The 19,296-nt window shown below is 40.9% G+C and overlaps 1 protein-coding gene across 3 annotated transcripts in view; it reads left to right on the top strand.

Annotated features, from left to right (window-relative positions):
- The window catches only part of ELOVL6 (ELOVL fatty acid elongase 6), a 118,256-nt gene extending 101,232 nt beyond the window's left edge, over positions 1-17,024 (top strand). For 2 of the 3 annotated variants that reach the window (XM_030564620.1, XM_030564621.1), the window contains 2 exons: positions 5,313-5,464; positions 10,760-17,024. In XM_030564620.1, the coding sequence (XP_030420480.1) occupies positions 5,313-5,464; positions 10,760-11,184 (577 nt within the window). In that variant the 3' untranslated portion in view covers positions 11,185-17,024. The remainder of the gene's footprint in view (positions 1-5,312; positions 5,465-10,759) is intronic. The other variant, XR_004000676.1, reaches the window with a different exon arrangement.
- The last annotated feature ends 2,272 nt before the right edge of the window (positions 17,025-19,296 follow it).

Here is a 19,296-nt window from a genome sequence, read left to right as displayed (position 1 = left end):
GACTTTCTCTGAATCTTTACCATAGTCACATGACAGCCCGTTCTTCCCATGGATGTTCTCAGGGAAGGGAGTGATACCCACACTGCAAGTCTGGAATAGCTTGGCTTTTCCTGGAATTAGTGGTTCAAAGCTCACCCTTTTGTTCCAACCCAGACTTAGTGTGGGTTGGTGGATGTGAGAAGATGAATTTGTGATGAGATCTTACAAGCCAAGCTCCTCTCTGTTCTGGGTTTAAGTATCCCATGTGTATAAGCAGAGTTTTGCCTGAAGTCTTTGGCCAGAATTTCTCCACCTTTATGTTTGTGCAGTATTCTGTGATCCAACTGGCTGCACTTCATTAGTGCCATATGTACATAGTTAGTAAAGCATGGTGGGATCCTTTGGAATAAGAGACACTGTGTACATGCAAAACACAGAGATCTGGACACAGCGTACATATGTAGCACATAGCTAATTCATTTTAAATTTAGCAGAACCATACGCAGAATTCTTACAGATTCCAGTATGGTCCCATCTTCAACTAGGCCTGCAGACACAAAACTATGCCTTTGTTTTGTTTCTGTTTTTAAAGAACAGCCATAGTGCTATGTTTGTGCTGTCTGACAGGCGGAATTGTTTGACTTCGGGCTGATGTTTTCTGTTCTGAGATGTGCATGTTATTCAGAGCCAGAAAATGGGCTTTGTCTCTAGCTCTGTGAGCAGAGAGTAAAATATATATCAAATATTCCAGGTAGAACAACACACAGCACTGATGCTGCAGCGAGCTAAACAAGAAAATTGGATATTTTTGGATAGTTCTAAAGAGCTGAAATAAGACCACATTCTCTGCTCAGCACTGCAGTGGCAATGTTTTAGTATATATAGTAGTGTTTGTCAGATGCTTTCATATCTATGTAGCATGGGCTCCGAGAGTAATTCAGCCCTGCAGAAGCAGGTTCAATTCCCATTATTATGGTTGTGTAGAAAGAACGTTGTCTAGTCGTTAAATCAGCAACGTAAGAGTCAGGGTTCCTAGAGATCATTCCTAGCTCCTATCTCTAACTTGCTTTTTGACCTTAGTCCTGTCACTTAACTGCCCTGTGTCTCAATTTCCCCCATCTCCAAAATGGGGCGATGATGCTGTCCACTCAAAAGTCTCATGGTCTTAAGCCATGTTTTAAAACGTTTTGAGTCTCATGTTAAAAGGAGAAAGTAAGTGAAGAGTATTATTTTTATATTAGCAGATATTTACCTGTCCATAACATGATCAAAACATATCAGTTGGATGCTTGTTAGCCTACTCAAGAAGGCACAGCCGGAAGGGAAAGAAGTGCAGGCCATTTTTTAGTTGAACAGACGCAGTGCAGTATGTCTTTGATAGATCTCTTCATCTGGAATGGCTGTAACTTTTCAGTAGTTACCTTCACTTTAGAATCCCAGCTGATTCCCACTCGCCAGACTGCTTTGGTAGGCAGTGCATTTTAATGCTCACAATAGTGACAGTACAGACCAGGGCCTGGGCAAAATGAAGCCGAAGTGATTTACTGAGCAAGCAGTCCCATCACCCTCCTGCACATCATTTCTATGCGAGACATAAATCAGTTGGTTGATCTCACCTCACAGAAGGAACGACTTGATTAAAGGAGTGGGGGCACAAAAAGCAGCCCCGTTTCTCTGAGTTCACATGCACTTTGGGGCATTCACTAACATTACTCTGTCTGGTAACCTCAGCTTATCAGCTAGTTAGAGTTTAGGCACGCAGCACACCCCAATATATCAGTTAAATGTATGTATTATGCTGGAGGTAATGTTGCTTTCATCTGCCTAATATAAAAGATCACTATGGTTGAGTAAGGAAAACTCTGGGTAGAATAGTAATCACAAATCACTCCCAGTTGGAAACATGGAGGTAGAACAAAGTGTCCTGCCATGGGATTGCTATTACCCAGCTAGGCTTCCAGTGTAATTGGGAATACATGGACACACACACACACAGAGATAGTACCAAAGGGAAACCACAGAACAATACTAACAAAAAAGAAATATATAAAGACGCATGTGATCTCATCCATGCCAAAGTAAGAATTGATCAGTTTGCCCTAGGGGCCAGATTTTACTTGGATATCAATCTAAAGTAATTGCTTGGGTTTCCAGATTTACACTAGTTTTAGCTCAATCAGAATTTGGTCTGTTATTTTAGACAGACACTATTCTGATCTGAGCTTAAATTCACGATTCAGAAATCTGTTTGATTTGCAAACGTTATTAAAACATGATTCTTTTAAAAGAGCGATGGACATAATGTTGCTTGCAACTATTTTACTTTGTAATAGAGGATATTTCTTTCAGATTTTTTTCTTCCCCGTTTTATTTTCATGTCAGCAAATGCCTCAGTGCTGACATTAGACTACGTGTTACTGCATATCCAGAACATATTCCATCTGATCCCACTAATCTCTGCTGTCCCACCCAACTCCTAAATGAAACAACAGCAACATGGCTATCCCAGTCAGCCTGTGGAATTCACTGTGCTGTCTCCTCAGGACTGAGAATAAGAAAGCATAACAGGAGTTGAATACTTACTAGCTGGAAGAAGAGGAGATACAGCAAGGAGCATTCAATTTACATATAGCTGCTTTAAGGTTGCAGTTGTCTGTCTCTTCCAAAGTTAAAAGGCCAGCCCCAGAAAGCTATGAGAAAAGCATGCTGGGAGAAAGGCTCTACAAGAAGGCAATACTACACAGAAGAGAGACTGTAGGGTCCAGGTAGATGCTAAGGATGGAGATGTTTTTATACAGCACCTACCACAATGGGGTCCTGGTTCATGAGTGGGGGGTCCTAATAGTTATTGCAATACAAATGATGATATCACCATCATATCATACAATGAAGCTTGACCTTTAGAAGAACAAGATAACTTGTATGTTAATAACTCCTGTAGTTATATATACTAATAGAATACCCAAACCTCATGCTTCAAGATATAAGGTGATCAGTGCAGGAGTCAGCAAGCAACATTTCCCTCCACATGCAGCACAGGTGAAGAACCCAATACTTGATGCTCCACAGGAAGTCAAAAACCACTGTAATGTCTGGTACAATGTTCTTGTGACATGCTATATATGGCGGTGAGGGTGAGGAGGGTGTTTTGCTGGCCAGCAATGATCAGTTTACACACACCTATTAATGTTGTAGGTCCAGAAGTCAAGAGACTTTATACAAATGATATAAAGACCTAGATTAATAGATTCACAGGTTTTAAGGCCAGAAGGGGCCATTATAATCATGTAGCCTGACCTTCTCTGTAACACAGGTCATAGAAACTCAACTAGTAATTTCTGCCTGAAGCCCATAACTTTTGTTTGAGCTCAAGCATATCTCTGACAAGATACAGTCTTGATTTAAAGCCTGCAAATGGTGGCGAATCCACCACAACTCTAGGTGAGCTGTCCCAATGGCTGATTACTCACACTGTTAAAAATGTGCACAGTATTTCCTCTTTTTCTGCATGGTTGATTAATATGTATTGCCTATATGCATACATTTCCACAGTCAAATCCATCACAGGAACCCTCTTACTGTCATGTGGCTGTCCATGACAGGGGACCATGAGCTGAGTGGGAGACATGGGCCAGGAGGTGAATGCAAGGCAGATAAGGGACAGTGGAGGAGGTGATGGGGGCAGTGACACAGTGGTGACAGGGGCACAATGATATGAGACTGTGATGGAGGAGGTGATGGGAGGTTCTGGTAGGTCACAGTAATGGGGGCAGTGAAGGAGCATAGAGATGCAGAGAAGTGATGGAGTTGGTGATGTGGAGCAGTGATGGGGCAATGTCAGAAACCAGTGGTGCAGGGCACTGGGAATGGGGCACAGGGATGGAGGAGGCGATGCGGGGCAACATGATGTGAGATAGGCAGTGAGGATGTGATACTGGGAAGGGATGAGTCACAGTGATGAAGGAGGTGATGCGGGACAGTTAAACTGAGCAGCGATGGGGCATGGTACTGTGGGACAATGATGGACCTTAGGGATGTGGGGAGGTGATGCAAAGCCGTGCTGGCGCACAGCAATGTGAGGTGACGTTGGCCGAAGTGATGCAAGGCAGCGTTGGTTGAAGTGATATGGGGTAGTGGTGGGGCACAGTGATCCGGTGTGGTGAATTCTGTATGCCTGAGCGTTCATATGGTGAAAGGCCTGAACTTTTTTCAGGTTACTTAAAGTTCCTCAAAGTATGGACTTCAGAAATGCTAGTGAAACCACTCAGTTAATCAGTATGCATGAGTGCTCTTGTAACTTAGCAAGCAGAGTGAGAACAAAGCCTTTCAGTTTCTCTCCACATTCAGTTTTCAAGCTGGAGTGTAATGCATCCAGAATGGCCTTTCATCCTTCTGGGTATTGAGCCAACAGCTAGGGGTTGCAAAGTGAAGACCTGCTCAGCTACTAGATGATGGTACAGCTGGTGTTGCTGAAGCAAAGCTGTTTCAGTAGTGCCACCTGTATACCAGTTGTAATCTAAAATTAGCTCCTCCATCGATGACTCTAATTAACACCATAATGTACATCCTAATATACCTCATTGACAGAACACAACATATCTGGCTGTCCAAACAAGTTTAAGGAAATAAGGGTGATTTGTGCGTCTCATTAAATGAATTTGTCTAGTGCTAGTTTGTCAGTTCCTCTATTAGTAATGAGTTAAGAGCAAACAGTGTGCCAAGTGATGTCTGGGACACAAAATGAAGCCAGCCAGGGCCTCTACCAAAAACATTTACAAGCTTAAGCTCCTTTCTTCAAGCAGGTTCCCCACTGAAGTCAGTGGAGTTCTGGCTGGGTACAGGATTCCACCTGGATGAAATTCATTGCAGGACTGGGGCACAGAAAACAGATGACAGAATACACTGAGAAACTCAGGGGAGGGAGTTAATAAAAAATGCAAGCTGCTATTAAACTCACTGCTTGTGGACTGTGCAGTTTCCCAGCCAGCAAGATCAAAATTCTGCAGGTTGCACCCTCAGAGTTAAGGAGACATTCCCATCTACTCTTGACACCTGAAGTAGCATTTCCCTAGGACCAAAAGAAGGGAACTGACATGACTGTACCAGATATTTCAGTCCAATAAAGCATCCATATTCTCCACTCACTCTGGAAATTCAGATTCACTTCTTGAAGACAGTGAAGTTACTCTAGCTATACACCTGAATCAATATTTGGCCCCAAACTGCTAATAATTAAGACCATTGCTAGCTTTTTACTATAATGATTTGAAGTGATTAAGTTTAGCTAGTAAGTAACTATTGAATGTTCTTTATTTTTTCTTTCTTTTCTGAAGTATATTTGGTGCTGTTCGAACTGGTGCTTATATGCTGTACATTCTGATGACCAAAGGCCTGAAGCAGTCAGTGTGTGACCAGAGTTTTTACAATGGACCTGTCAGCAAATTCTGGGCTTATGCATTTGTGCTAAGCAAAGCACCTGAACTAGGTGAGTACCCCGCTCTCATTTTTATTTAATGTGCACGTTTGGGGCAAAAGAGTTTATGCAGAAAACATGCAGACCATTCAGTGCTGCTGAAAACTGCTTTTCGGGCTTGTAAATAAAAAAGCCAAACCAACCCCTTCCCCCCATATTCCTCAGTCGCTAAGGTTTATGCTCAATTGAACTAAGATTAGAGCAATGAAAAGTTGAACAAGATGATTCCCAAACCTCTCAGGTCAATTCACCTTAATTTTTAGCAGTTTTGATTCAGTTTAGGCGAGCTTGGGTTTTTGCTTAGTTAACTCATGCTCCTGGGTTAACCCGTGGCATTTAGCACAGCTCTGAGTTGGGGACATTAAAGAACCCACACATTGTGCCCCTCCTGTAGCTCCCCAGTACTCCTGGGATGGTACAGCCTGCTCATTCCCAGTGCACCCAGCTAACTCCACAGCCAATCTAGAGGGCAAATAGGCTCATGGCCCTGTACCTCCCAGCCCCCTCTCTGGGGCACAGTGTTCTACTAGGGGCAATGGATGGAGCAGTCTCTGTGCTCCCCCAAGCACAGGGGACCTTATTTGTCCTTGACTTTTTTGGAGGGTATGGAAGGAGGCAAAGAGACCTTTTGGCCCCTTGTTTTCCTCATTATTTCTACACACCTATGCTAGGGTTAGGGACAACCTAACCCCTATTAGCAGTTCATAGTGGAAGTGAGAGTTACCTAGTGTTATCTGCTAGATTGGGGGCAGTCTGTCACCTGTTGATTAAGGAAAATATTCATGCTGGGGCAATCTCTTCTCCCACAAAAGGTGACTGACAGTGTCAAATAAGCCCACGTTGTATTGTTTTTCATTTCTCTCTTCGTAAGATTCCTTGTTTCTCCTCACACCTTATCTAGAGGTAAATAAGTCTTTATCTAATGGTTGTGCCAGCCAGGGCATTGGAAACTTCATTCCTTTATTTTAATGATTATATACACAGGCTTCCTGCAAAATAGTTGGGCCCTGACCCCTCTTTCTAAATTTAGTATTTGTTAGCTCAGGAGTGCTGGACCATGAAGTGCTCTCTCAGATATAGTACAGGCACTGGCAATGCAAGCTTCCTCATACTACCCTGCTAATATATCCAAGCCTGATCTAGACAGGTGACATATAGGAATGATATTGTAGGTCTGTCTTCGGTCCTTGGTCTCTTCAGAGCTGGCTGATAGGTGCTAGTTAGTGTTTGTGGTTTTGGTGATGTGGGCACCTAGTGACCATCAACTCATTGAACAGAACTAAAAATTAATTGTTTTTGGGTAGTCTGCTACCAACTAGAGTTGGATATCAGCCACTGAGCTAGTGCCCATGACTTCTTGACTGAAATTGAACAACCAACCTACAGATGTACTTAACGTCTGATACGTCCTCTGCTATGAGCTTTTCACCAGTAAAATGGCATTAACCTCAATGGAGTTATTCTTCGCTTATATCAGCATAAGTGAAGGCATACTCCTGATGCAATTTGTTCAGAATAAAAATAAAGTTTAATAGAAATTCCCAGAATGTGCAGCCAGAACAAGTTATCCAGACTGGAGTATAAGGAGAAGAAGCAGTTGACTGCTCCATATGGCCATGGGAAGCCACCCTAAAAGACACCTAGGATCAGTAGAAATTGAGGGTTGAGGAAGGAACCAAAGATGTTCCATCTAGAAATAGAAGTGTTTTTAGGTCCAGGTTCCTGGGGCTATTCAACTTTGTGCAGCTGGTAGCTCAGGAACATACCTATTAGTCAGCAGGTCAAGAAAACCTGATGTAACCTATTGTTCAGTGCTCCCCCTCTGTGTTGCCTGCACCAGAGATGAATCTGTTACAGCTGTCAGCCAGGGTCTTTAAACTCAAGCTGTTGAGGTTCACGGTTAAGCTCTGTAGGTCACAGGTTCAATAACCAAGAATAGACATCAGACTGACTGTATCTAGTGTCAAGGGAAAGTTGCAGCCTCGGGCTTATCACTGTACTTTGACTGATTACACGGGGACAGGTCCGGAACCCAGTATAGAGCAATACACTAGGTTCCTCCATAACCTTATCTAGGCCTGCCCCATAAATAACCACAAAAAGAAATCACTGTCAGACTGTACAGGGTGCCCCATGTCTGAAGCAGTCAGTCATTACAGTTAAACATTAATAGAGTGATTTGCAGAGTGACTCAACTCTGCCTTATTGTATATAAATCTGAAAGCCACACACAACAACATCAAGCTATGGAAGCAAGAGGCTTCAGGTCCCATTCTACCTCAGTTCTGTTTTATTTGTCCTTATTTTATGTGTGTACACATAGGAACATTGTGTTTCCCCCTCCCCTAAACATACCAGAAACCTAGTTGGCAGTTTGCTTCTTCCAGACAGAAAATAAACACCTTTCCCATAGTACTGTAGTTCTTCCACCTTCCCTCCTATTGGATGCATATTTTGTAAGTGGTTTTTTCCCCAGCATTTTTTGTAAGGCTATAAAGAATATACTTGCTAGAGTATGTTTAGTACCCAGCCCGTATGTTTGCTGCTCATGGGACTTATTAGTATGAGAGAGAATGGTCGTAATACAAAGTAGGGGACAACGATTCAGCAGCCCCCCAGTTCACAACTGAGGCTGCAGATTACTGAAACCTCACAGAGCAGCAGAAGTCACTAGATACAGATAAACAGCAGGAATAGGTTTGTATTTCAGCAGCAAACTCAGTTCAGTGGATTTCAGATTAGCAGTTTTATCAGCACATGAGACAAGAAGACACACAGCCCTCTTCATGCTGTTTCAGACTCTTTGGTTTCTTACTGTTTGAATTACATGAAAACTCACTTAGATTTGGTTTTGTTAAAATTAGGAACTATCTGCTAGAAATGTGGATTCTAACCAATGTGACTTGGCATTCCTGCAGCTAATGAAGCAAACAGAAGTGTGCGTAACTGTAGCATTAGTATGTAAGGCATAGATTTAGTTCCACCCCCTCACTAACGTTCATCTTTTGGATTTTCCAAGGATATATGCACATATAAACACACTTTGTGGTTCATGCTTTACACTCCCCCCCCCCCATAAATCACTGTCTACAAGAAGAGCGTGTGCATATAAATAAAATAATTAAGATCAATGCAGTAGTGGCAAACAGCAGGAAGAGAGGAAAGAAACAGTAAGTGGAAAGAAGACTAAAACACATTTCTGCAACAATAGCATGAGAAGTTGGAAGAAAGGGATGTGAGGTATTTCAGAATTACCCCGTTTTCTCTCTAAAACCAGGAAGTGTTTACACATGCACTCCCTCTCCAGTGGTACAGGTTACATATACAGTAGCATTTTGCATAGTAATAAGTGAATGCAGATATTTCAGGCTGATTTGCATAAGTATCAAGCATTCAGATACTTATTCATACTGTATGATGCTATCACACTAGTCAGTCAATCCAGAATGACTCCATTGCCGTTAATGGAGCTACTAAGAACAAAATTTATTGACCTAAGTCTTAAAAAATGAGTTCAAACTCTCCTGAGAAGAGGTTCTCCCTTGAGATGTCCTGTACTTCCTGCTTCAGTTTGGCTAGAAACAGCAGAGGACTTTTCTTTTTACAATTTCCATTATTTAGTACTTTTAGTATTATTATTATTATTATTATTATTTATTTAGTCAAGCCACAACCAGGAAGTGCAGAAATGTGGGGAAAGGACAACCAATGGCAGAAAAAAAAGTCCCAGAAACTTTTCAAAACCTCAGACATGGTTGGGTGCGAGCTCTGAGTGAAGTGTCAGTGGAAGGTGCAACCAAGATTCTCAAATGTAATTAGTGATTTGGCTCAGGTTTTTGAGGCATCTTAGATGTACCTTATTAACAGAAATTGCCGAGCACCTGCCCCTAAAAATCAGCCCTGTGCAGGTGTCCCAAGTTGGCAGCCAAAAACCTGAGGACTCAAAGTCACTAATCATTTTGAAAAACTTGATTGTATTCATTGTTTTATGTTATATTCCCTCCACCTCCCCAACCACTACAGTCCCTTTAACAATACTGTCAGTTAGGTTAAAAAAAATCCTGCTTTCATGGAGGGAAAAACCTAAAGCCTTTTGCAGAGAGACTCACTTTCTTTGTTTGTTAATGAACTTTGTGTAGATCAGCAGTGAACGATTTGACAATAGTTTGCTCAAGTTATAATATTCTTCATACAAACTCTGAAGACACGTATATTAAACAGATTTCTTAAGAGTTACACAGACACAGAACTTTGCTACAGAAACATTTTTAGTATAGTCCCTCCTGCTCCTATTTATGTTAACACTGAGTACCACAGATGACTAGATATTTATTGGTGAGAACACAATGGCACAAACTCTTCCCTGAGTTACCCATGACTGTCACTTCATTGTGTAACTCCACAGAGCCTGATTCTGCTCTCACACCACTGTTATTCCACTGGCAAACAGACACAGGAAAGGACGGATCCATAAAGAATTTTCTTCACTTTGTCCTATATGCCAGGATCCAGTGATACAAAATCTTTGTACTCTGTGATTGAAATTTTCAAACCTTGGGGGTAGGGGCGTCTACATTTAGGCACTTAAATCCATATTTAGGCACCTAGTAAAAACTGGCTGAGCAGCTACCACCAATTGACTTTCATGTGAGCAGGGGTTGGAAATCGAATACTTTCATTCATGTGCTTTAGGGGTCTAGTTTTAGGCACCTAGGTTTGAAAATGTTGACTTGAATTTTTGCCTTATAACCTCAGGGACAACACAGAGTCAGTCTTCCCTTACTATAATTAGCTTTGGTTTGTTAAATGTGGTTTCCTGGTGTCTGTTAAATACCACTGTTTCCTGAAGTTGCATCAGATAAATGGACATTGCTTGTGCTCAAAACGTCAAAACACGAGTCAAAAATACAATGCTTACGAGAGACTTTCACAGATTGCCTCCTGAGCAGAGAATGTCTCTAAATTAAGCAGTAGCATTTTAAAATAGCAGTTAGCCATATCACAAAGATTGGATCCTATGTTCTTTTCAAACAAAGACCCCACCAGTACAGACAGTGTTTGGACCTGGAGTTTTGGTTCCCTATCATAAAGATAAAGGGACACTTATAAAATCTGGCTCTGAACATACATACAGAAGTAGTTTCTAAACTCCAATAAAGTTATGGGGTGTTTAGATCTGAGGTTTTCATTAATGCCCCAAAACTCTACAATCTAAATAACTTCCCACCATTTTAAACCTGGCAGAACATAAGAATTATAAATTAGGTTGATTTGTTTCTGATATTTCCCCCGTCTTTTCTCTTACAGGAGATACAATATTCATTATTCTTAGAAAACAGAAGCTCATCTTCCTGCACTGGTACCACCACATTACGGTACTGCTTTATTCTTGGTACTCTTACAAGGACATGGTGGCTGGCGGTGGCTGGTTTATGACTATGAACTATGGGGTCCACGCCGTTATGTACTCTTACTATGCCTTGCGGGCTGCTGGCTTCAGAGTCTCACGCAAGTTTGCCATGTTCATCACCTTATCACAGATCACTCAGATGTTGATTGGTTGTGTAGTTAATTACCTGGTCTTCTCCTGGATGCAACAGGGGCAGTGCCACTCCCATGTTCAGAACATCATCTGGTCTTCTCTCATGTACCTCAGCTACTTCGTGTTATTCTGCCATTTCTTCTTTGAGGCCTACATCGGCAAAACTAGAAAAGCAAGGAAGGCCGACTAGTGGTATAAAGAAGACAGAAGCCATAGCTCAGGGTCATCAAGAAAAACAAAATAAAAACAGACAAAAGAAAATGGCACAAGGAAACATGTATGGTGCAGCTAAAACTCGGCAGCTTAGGGACAGCTGAGTTGGTTTAAACCAGTAAGTTTATGATCCTATCATGGTGAGGACTCACTGAATTCTACTCCATCTCAAAGGACTGCTGAGGAAAGACATCTTCCTTCTTGTACCTGCCAGCTCTGAAAAAGGAAGGAAAATAACATTTTGTGGGGGAAAAAATAAGCGTTGTTCTTCCCCAAAGATGGAAGAAAGACTTTTATTAAAAACAAATTATTTCTATATCCTTTCTAATCTTTTTTCTGCATTAAATTTGAAGAAAACAAAGCAGAGAGCAAACTGTTTGTGTCTATGATACCAGTACAGTTACAAAATTAAAAACTTTATCCTAAAGGGTTGACATGTTTACCCCAAAAATGAAAAGTGAATGCTATCTTGAATGTTTATTATGGAAAGTCATTGAACTCCATTGCAGTAGTGAATGTAGTGGATAAAAGATTGATTTCCCCATTCTGCACTATGCTGTGCATGCAGATCTGGTATGCAACATCAGTGCTTTGAGCAGGCAGGGGGACCAGTAATTTTACAAGATTTTAATGTAATGAGATGTGCTGTTGCAATACATATAATATCTCAGAGAGTGCTTTTTCCAAGTGCATCAAAGTCAAGGAATTTCTGCAGCAGAATAATACAGAGGGTTAAATCAATCTCTGTTAAATTACCTGGGGCTAGCAACAGAGCAGTGGATGGGGAGGGTGAGGGAGAGAACCCCCAAATATTTTTAACAATTATCTGTGAGTCTCAGACTAATCAGCAGTATAATAGAAGTTGAAGAAAATGAAAGTGGGGAGGAATCAGAAGAAAATCTAGATAGCTAGAGATAGGCACTCTCTCTATCTACAGAATAGAGCCCTGTGGTACAGCACATATTTTATATTTTTGTGAACTTCAGAAAAAGATATCTGCAACCTTAATAGCATTCGGCAGGACTGTATGTGACATTGGGTAACACTGTGTTTCTGCATTTGCTTCATGAGCAGTGCTAAGATGTTTAAAGTGCCCTCCTCTGGTCATGTGGAGATACTACAACAAAACATACTTGGAATAGTTTTTCTTGAGACTTCTATAGAAAAATTAGTCTAAATGAAATAATTTTGCTGCAACAGCTTAACTCTAATGTCCGGAGAGAATTATCCTTAATTAAGAACAATCTGAACTGTAGCATCCTGCTGACCACTTAAGAAGACATCCTGTTCTCAAGTCAGCTACAGATAGAAGAAAAGGTATTTCACTCTGAACCTCAGAGAGAGTTAGTTGATAAGAGCCATATTTTTTCAAAGAAAAGTAGATTGCATTACCTGTAATATTTCAGTCCTTACAAAGCCAAATAAAATGTGTACAAGTTCCTAGTATTTAAAAAAAGCAAGTATGTAAACTTGATGTTAAATGTATTAATGTACTATTCTAAATTGTATCAGTTTGGTAGTTTAACTAAACAATTAGAAGAACTAGATGAACAGAATAGGGGTTGTTGTTCTGCATAGAATATACACAACTACACCCATATACACGTTATGTGACTTGTCAACAAGAAAAAAGTCCAGTGGAAGAGAATCACATTTTCTGGCTAATGCAAAAATTGTCATTATCTTTCTTGCTTTAATTTGAGATTGTACAGTACAAAGTATTATTATTATTATTATTTTGGCTTTAATTGTGCTGACATTCATAAAAACAGAGCTGCTTAATATCCTATTAGAGACGAGAAGGGCTTTCAGTGTCTCATTATGTGAAGAAGAAAAAAAATAAAGTTACATTCCGTATTATGTGAATGCTTTTAAAAGAATCAGAAAGTCCTTGGGGGCCTACCCATAACTATAACAAGCAGAAGAACAAGTTTACATGTGTGTTACTTATGTTATTGATGTTCTGGCCTTATTTTATGGTACACAGTCAACAGCAAAATGTGATATTTAGTAATGAAGATGACGTGAGCTTAAATGACAGAACTACTGTATAAGAGCTATTAGACAAAAAGAATTAAATGTCCAAACGATGGTATTTCACAGATTTGGAAGTAGATAATTATAATGCACAATAAGCTGTTTTCTCCTGCTTAATTTTTGCCAGGGCTTAAAGGTCGCAGTAACTGAAGAGAAGCAAAATAATTAAGGATGAAAAAGACAAAATTAAACTTGAATTCAGTCAGAACAGAGGCATCAGTAACAAGTCAACGATTGTGCCATTCAGATGTTCAGTTCTGTGTTTCTGTGGTCTCTAATCATTTCTATGCAGGCTGAAATCAAAAGGAGGTGAAAGTGACCCACGTGTTTTGAAATTACGGGTGAAATCCTGACTCCACTGAAATCAATGGGAGTTTTGCCATCGACTTGAATGAGGCTAACATTTTCACCCTATAATGCTACTTCTTTTATCTGAGTAATGGGAAAAAACTACATTCATTTTATTTTATGTTTATTTAAAGGCTCAGTAAACATTACAAATAAGAAGCTAGACCATTGGTAGGTAAAGTATTGTGGGCTAATCTCAGTAGTTTAACAGAGAGGAAATAATGCAGTAGACTTTTTAAAAACAATTATTTCTGTGCAGTATTTTCAGAAAATACTGTATATTTTACACATTTTGTTTAATTTGTCAAGATGAAAAACAAATGATACTGTGTTTAAACATATAGGACGAAATTGAAATCCTGGGAGTTTTGCCATTGACTTATACAAAACCAGAATTTCACGCACTTAGTAATGCTTTACTCCACTACGAATACATCTGCAGAGCAAATTAAGATGTGAGTATAGCATGGGTAGGCATAGCCATGCTAGCTGGATTAAAGCTAGCGTGGGTAACAGTAGTGAAGATGTGGTAGCAAGGAGTTCAGCATGAGCTAGTAATCCAAGTACATACCGAGGTCCCCAAAGTCAATGGGAATTCAGCTACTGAGTAAAGTCTTCATGCAAATAAATGGGACTACTCGGATAAGAACTACTTATTAGTGGATTGCAGGATCAGAACCGTATTGGGCAGTATATTTGAGTAAATTGACGGCTGCACTGAAAATTGAACGGTCATTTGCTTTATCTGATGCCATACCATGGACTCATTTACTTATGTCCTATTTATATTGCAGTACTGTACAGTAGAATTTCTATTGATGAAGTTTCACTGGATTCAAATGTGATAGTCTCAATTCTTTTAAATTAGATCAAGTCCAAATACAAAAATCTTTGTTTTTATATTTTTAGTTTCAAAAAAGCACATATCCTCTTCAGGCCCCTGTCATTTAACCCGATAACATCAGGGTTAAACCTATGGGGCCAGCTTCAGTCCTGTTGTAATTCCACTGAAGTTTATGCAGTATTGCCAATCCAAATTGTTCAAAATTCATGAGTCAGGCCCTAAAAATCATGATTTAAAAATAATAAGTGTTGGGTTTAATTTTCTTTGCCTTCAGCATTTTGAGCCTTAGGGGTAGGGGTCACAGTTTCAACCTCTGCTCTACAAACATGAGAGCTAAAGACTTATCTTTTTTCAATGAAAGCTAAGACTCTGTTGTAGTCACATGACTCCAGGAGCTCAGACTGTAAGAAAAACTCACAAGTATTGTAAACGTAGGATAAAATAATGACAGTTGGCAGCACAGTTCATGGGATTCATTTGGCCTTGTGAAGTCAAGGAAGTTACACGAATTATGAATTCAGCTCACTGGGGCCAAATTCTGTTCTGATTTACACAGGTATAAATCCAGTATGATTTCACTGGAGTCAGTAGAGTTACTCTAGATTTACACTCATGAAGCTAAGAGCAGAATTTGGTTCTTGCTGAGCAGTGATATTGTATAGTGACTATTTAAAGAAAATATTTTCAACTGGTTAATAAAAATGTCAAAAAGTAGGATAAGTCTGAAAGCTCTTTAAGTTGTGCCTGTGGGAAAATAACCCATGTTACAAACATATTTGTACATCAGAGTCACAAATGATTTGTGTCCAATCTCCCAGATAGCGCATAAGAGTGACTGGATGCAAAGGAGAGCTACTCCCATGGAGCCCAACCAGGAGAATGTCATAGTAAACTAACAACTGTTTTTACCTTACAAAATAAGGACACAGCCATGCAAATGGAATACAGTCAACAAGCAACCTGAGTAGTTGGAATCATGGATTAGGAGGTATGTTACAGTAGATATGACAAGGCAATCCTGTCCTGTTTTCCAAGAGATGATAGTTACTGATAAAAGCCATTTACAAATCAGGGTACTTAGGACATTAGATGTGAGAGGTTAAAATGTGGATTAGGAACCTTTCTAAAAATGAGTCTAATGTAAATGTGTTGTATCCTATATAGCTTATACTACTGTGGCTGGTGGAAAATGGTGTGTCCCTACACATTTTGTTGAGTAGTTAATTGCACAGTGGCTCCTTGGTCCCACTCAAGTGTTTGACAACTTCAGAATTGTTCTATGATTTGTTTGACCCTGAAGACTTGATTTCCATATGCTTCTTCTCTCTCATAAAATTAAGTCTTGGGAGAATATGTCAGTTGACAAACACTTAAGTGAGCTAAACTCCTCTCGTATTCAGCTAATCAGTTTTATGTAACAGACTGTGTAAAACACAAATGATTGTAACAATGAAAACAGCAGCCTTTGTAGGCAGGTGCCAGATACAGTATGTTAGTGCACTGTGATGTATCAAAACAAGTTAATTGTTTGCTTTCTGTCCTATATTTCAGAACCACTTATAACAGTATAATATATTTATAAACAAATAAATATAGGTATACTTTATGTATAGTAATAAACTGGCTTTGATAGAGGAAGCAATTTGAATAGATGATGATGAGCTCCAGCATTGGTGTGATGTCTCTCTCCTTCAGGGCCTGATTTGAAGGTCATTGAAGTGGCTGGAAAGACATCCGTTGACTTCAGTGGGCTTTGGGTCAGGCCTTTACAGTCCAATCCTACAACGTGATAAAAGACCTAAATCCTGCTAAATTCAATGGATGTTTAGGTTGCTCAGCACATCACAGGCCCTGAAGACAAGTCATTAATCCTTAGCCACATTACCCTCCCTAAATGAACTGCAGAAATTATAAGGAGAAATCGTCAATATTTTTCTATTATTTTATTTCTATATATCTTATGTTCATTTAATTAAAGACAAAAGACCCATATCCTGCAACTGGATTCACGCCCATGCAAAGCTCCACCAAAGTCACTGTGGCTGTACGTGGACAGAGAGGGCTTTACACACTTGGAACTAGTTGCAGGATCAGCACCTCTGGGAGCCAAAACCATCTAGCAGGTTTCAAATTAACCAGCTATACCAAGTTAGATCAGCTTTGCAGAGTGAGTTCTGCAACTTGAGAGGTAATGGCCTTTCCTAAAATGTCACTATCTCAGTGGAATGCTGCATTTTGCCAACTCTATGTGTTTGAATCTCTTTCCTATTGGGACATATAGCAGTATTCCCCTTACATAATGATATTCCTGAGAGGTCCCGCTTCTTCCTAATCCTGGGCAGCTTAAAATAGGCCCATCTTCCAAAAAACAAACCCACCCACCCCACAGCTCTGATTGACTTTTCTGCTTTCTCAAAAGCCAATACATCTTTTAGGCTTCTTGGAGTATTAAAACTCAAGCTAGATTGCTATTCAGATAAGATTAAATGTGTACAATAACTAGGAGAGAATAATAAGAGAAATATCTTTATTTTGCCATTTTCAAATGGATATTTCACTACATAAAAGGAATATTATTTTTATTTTTGGGGAGGGATATTGCTATTCAAAATAAAATTATAACTTTTGGTTCAAAATAAATTATTTTTCTGTGTTTTATTTTCTTATATTATCTCTTGGGGTAATAACTCTGTCATATGTGGTTATGGGGTGACATAGGCAATTCTTTGGCCATCAAACTATGGTGTTTCTATTGTATCTCACTTCATGCCCCACCTCTACTATGATTTTTATACACAAGCATCTTTATTCTTTCCTAGTCTATAATGTATGTATGTTTTAAATGTGCATAAAAGGAATTTTTACTGGTAATGGGTTTCAAAAGGATCATAATCTTTTGATTTTAACTTTAGAAAAGCTCTATTCATCATGTTTATATTACATTAAAGACTGGATTTAAGGGCAAGTGACCCGGGCTCAGGGAAAATAGAATGTTTGAAGTTAAATGTTTCCGGTAGTCTGTATTCAAAAGTTGAATAAATGGAGGGTGGGAGGCATCGAAGACACTTCTTGCTTGGGATGGCATTTGGTTGAAGACTGGCCCTGTAGCACTCTGAATGGAAAGGTGGAATGCACAGACACAGAAACAGTCCTTTGAGAAACTGTACACTCCTTTGCTTTCATAAGACTGAAAGAGTCACAGTAACTTCTGCTGATGTTTCCTGAGCAGGTCTCTCCTTTCTGTATGGAGTTCTTCCCAACCTCCATGTGCCCTTTAAACCCCTTTAACCATCAAACAGTTTACTCAGCCACGTCGACAGTTCCAGTGGTCTTCCCGCGACTTCATTTGTCCCTACACACCATCCAGTATTTTATTCTTCCTACCCCACCCATCCTCAGAAGAGAACTGCTGGCCTACCACATGAGAGTTTCAATAAACAGCCCCCCCTCCACACACATACACACTGATCCAGTTTGGAACAATGCTTCTCTTTTTAACAAAACATTAAATACAACTTTGCTTGTTCCAGGCCTCAGTACTGGGAACTGCAGCCTACACTACCACTGACACACTTCACCACTGAAACATGGACACATTCTTCCACAGCCCTACATCAACAAAAACATACGTTTTTAAAATTTTGCAGTTAAATCCATATTTTAATGTAACTAATTATGCTAAACTTTTAATGTACAAGCATATTATTTTGCTGGAAAATAACCACACTGTGACAGACCCAGGCCAGTTGGGAACAGCAGAGTAGTCCTATTGGTATCCAGGAGGTGGGCAGGCGAAGCCCGCCCACTTCTAAAGGACCTCCCCCCCAGCCTAAGGGGAGGATCCACAGGTCTGTGACACCAACTAATTCCGTGGGACAACTAATGAAAAAACAGGATCGGGAGTGAGGTCACAGGGCTAAATGAAGGGAATATGATGGGGACACCGAGCAGAGAACCCCAGACAACGCCCACTGCTCCTCGAAGGCGTCAAGGGAGCCAGCGGATGCCACCCAGAGGAACTCTGCCTGGATGCGTGAACAGACGGAGGAGCAGAAATAGGCCCCACAGTCGCAGGAAATCCCATCGGCCAACCTCCTTTCCCTGGTTTTGTAGATGGCTAGTTTGGCCAGGGCCAAGAGGAGGTTGACAAGGAGATCTCGCGACATGGTGGGGCCACGGACAGGGAGTGCATAGATAAACAGGTGAGGGGAAAAGTGCAACCAAAAATGCAAGAAGAGATTCAAAAGGAGCTGGAACAGGGGCTGCAATCTAGCGCACTCTAAATAAATGTACGCCAGGGTCTCTTTCACGCCACAAAAAGGGCAGGTGTTAGGGACGGGTAAAACGCGCCAAGTACACACCCGTGCTCACGGCCCCATGAAGGAGCCACCAACTGACATCCCCGGCGGGCCTCAGGACCAAGGCAGAGTATAAGCTGGCCCACCGGGGCCTCTCACCCTCGAGAGGTGGCAGGAGGTCCCGCCACTTGGTATTGGGGCGGGACATGAGGGTGAGGTAGTGGAGAGTGTGGAGCACAAGTGTGTACAGATGTTTCCTTGGTGTGGCCTGGAACAGAACCGGCTGCAGATTGTGCAGCCGGCTCGCAGTGAAAGGGTGAGTGAGCCGATTGGGTCCACGGGGTGGGGGCCTGATAAAAAGGTCCACGGGGCCCGGGGTGGAGGTTGGGCGGGTCATGCCCTCTCGCAGGACCCGGTCGAAGTAGGCCCGAGGAACAGGCAGTAAAGCGGCCTTCACCTCCTGAAGTACGCGCCGGGGAGTACGAGGTCTGGAGAGCCCCATGCGTTGAGCGAGCGTCAGAGGATCCAGCCAGTCTCCCCGGTCGTAGTCCAGAAGGTCTCC

Source organism: Gopherus evgoodei, chromosome 5 (genome assembly GCF_007399415.2).
Source record: "Gopherus evgoodei ecotype Sinaloan lineage chromosome 5, rGopEvg1_v1.p, whole genome shotgun sequence".
Classification (NCBI taxonomy): Eukaryota; Metazoa; Chordata; order Testudines; family Testudinidae; genus Gopherus; species Gopherus evgoodei.
The sequence above is the reverse complement of the archived record's forward strand: the minus strand, read 5'-3'. Positions and strand labels throughout refer to the sequence as shown.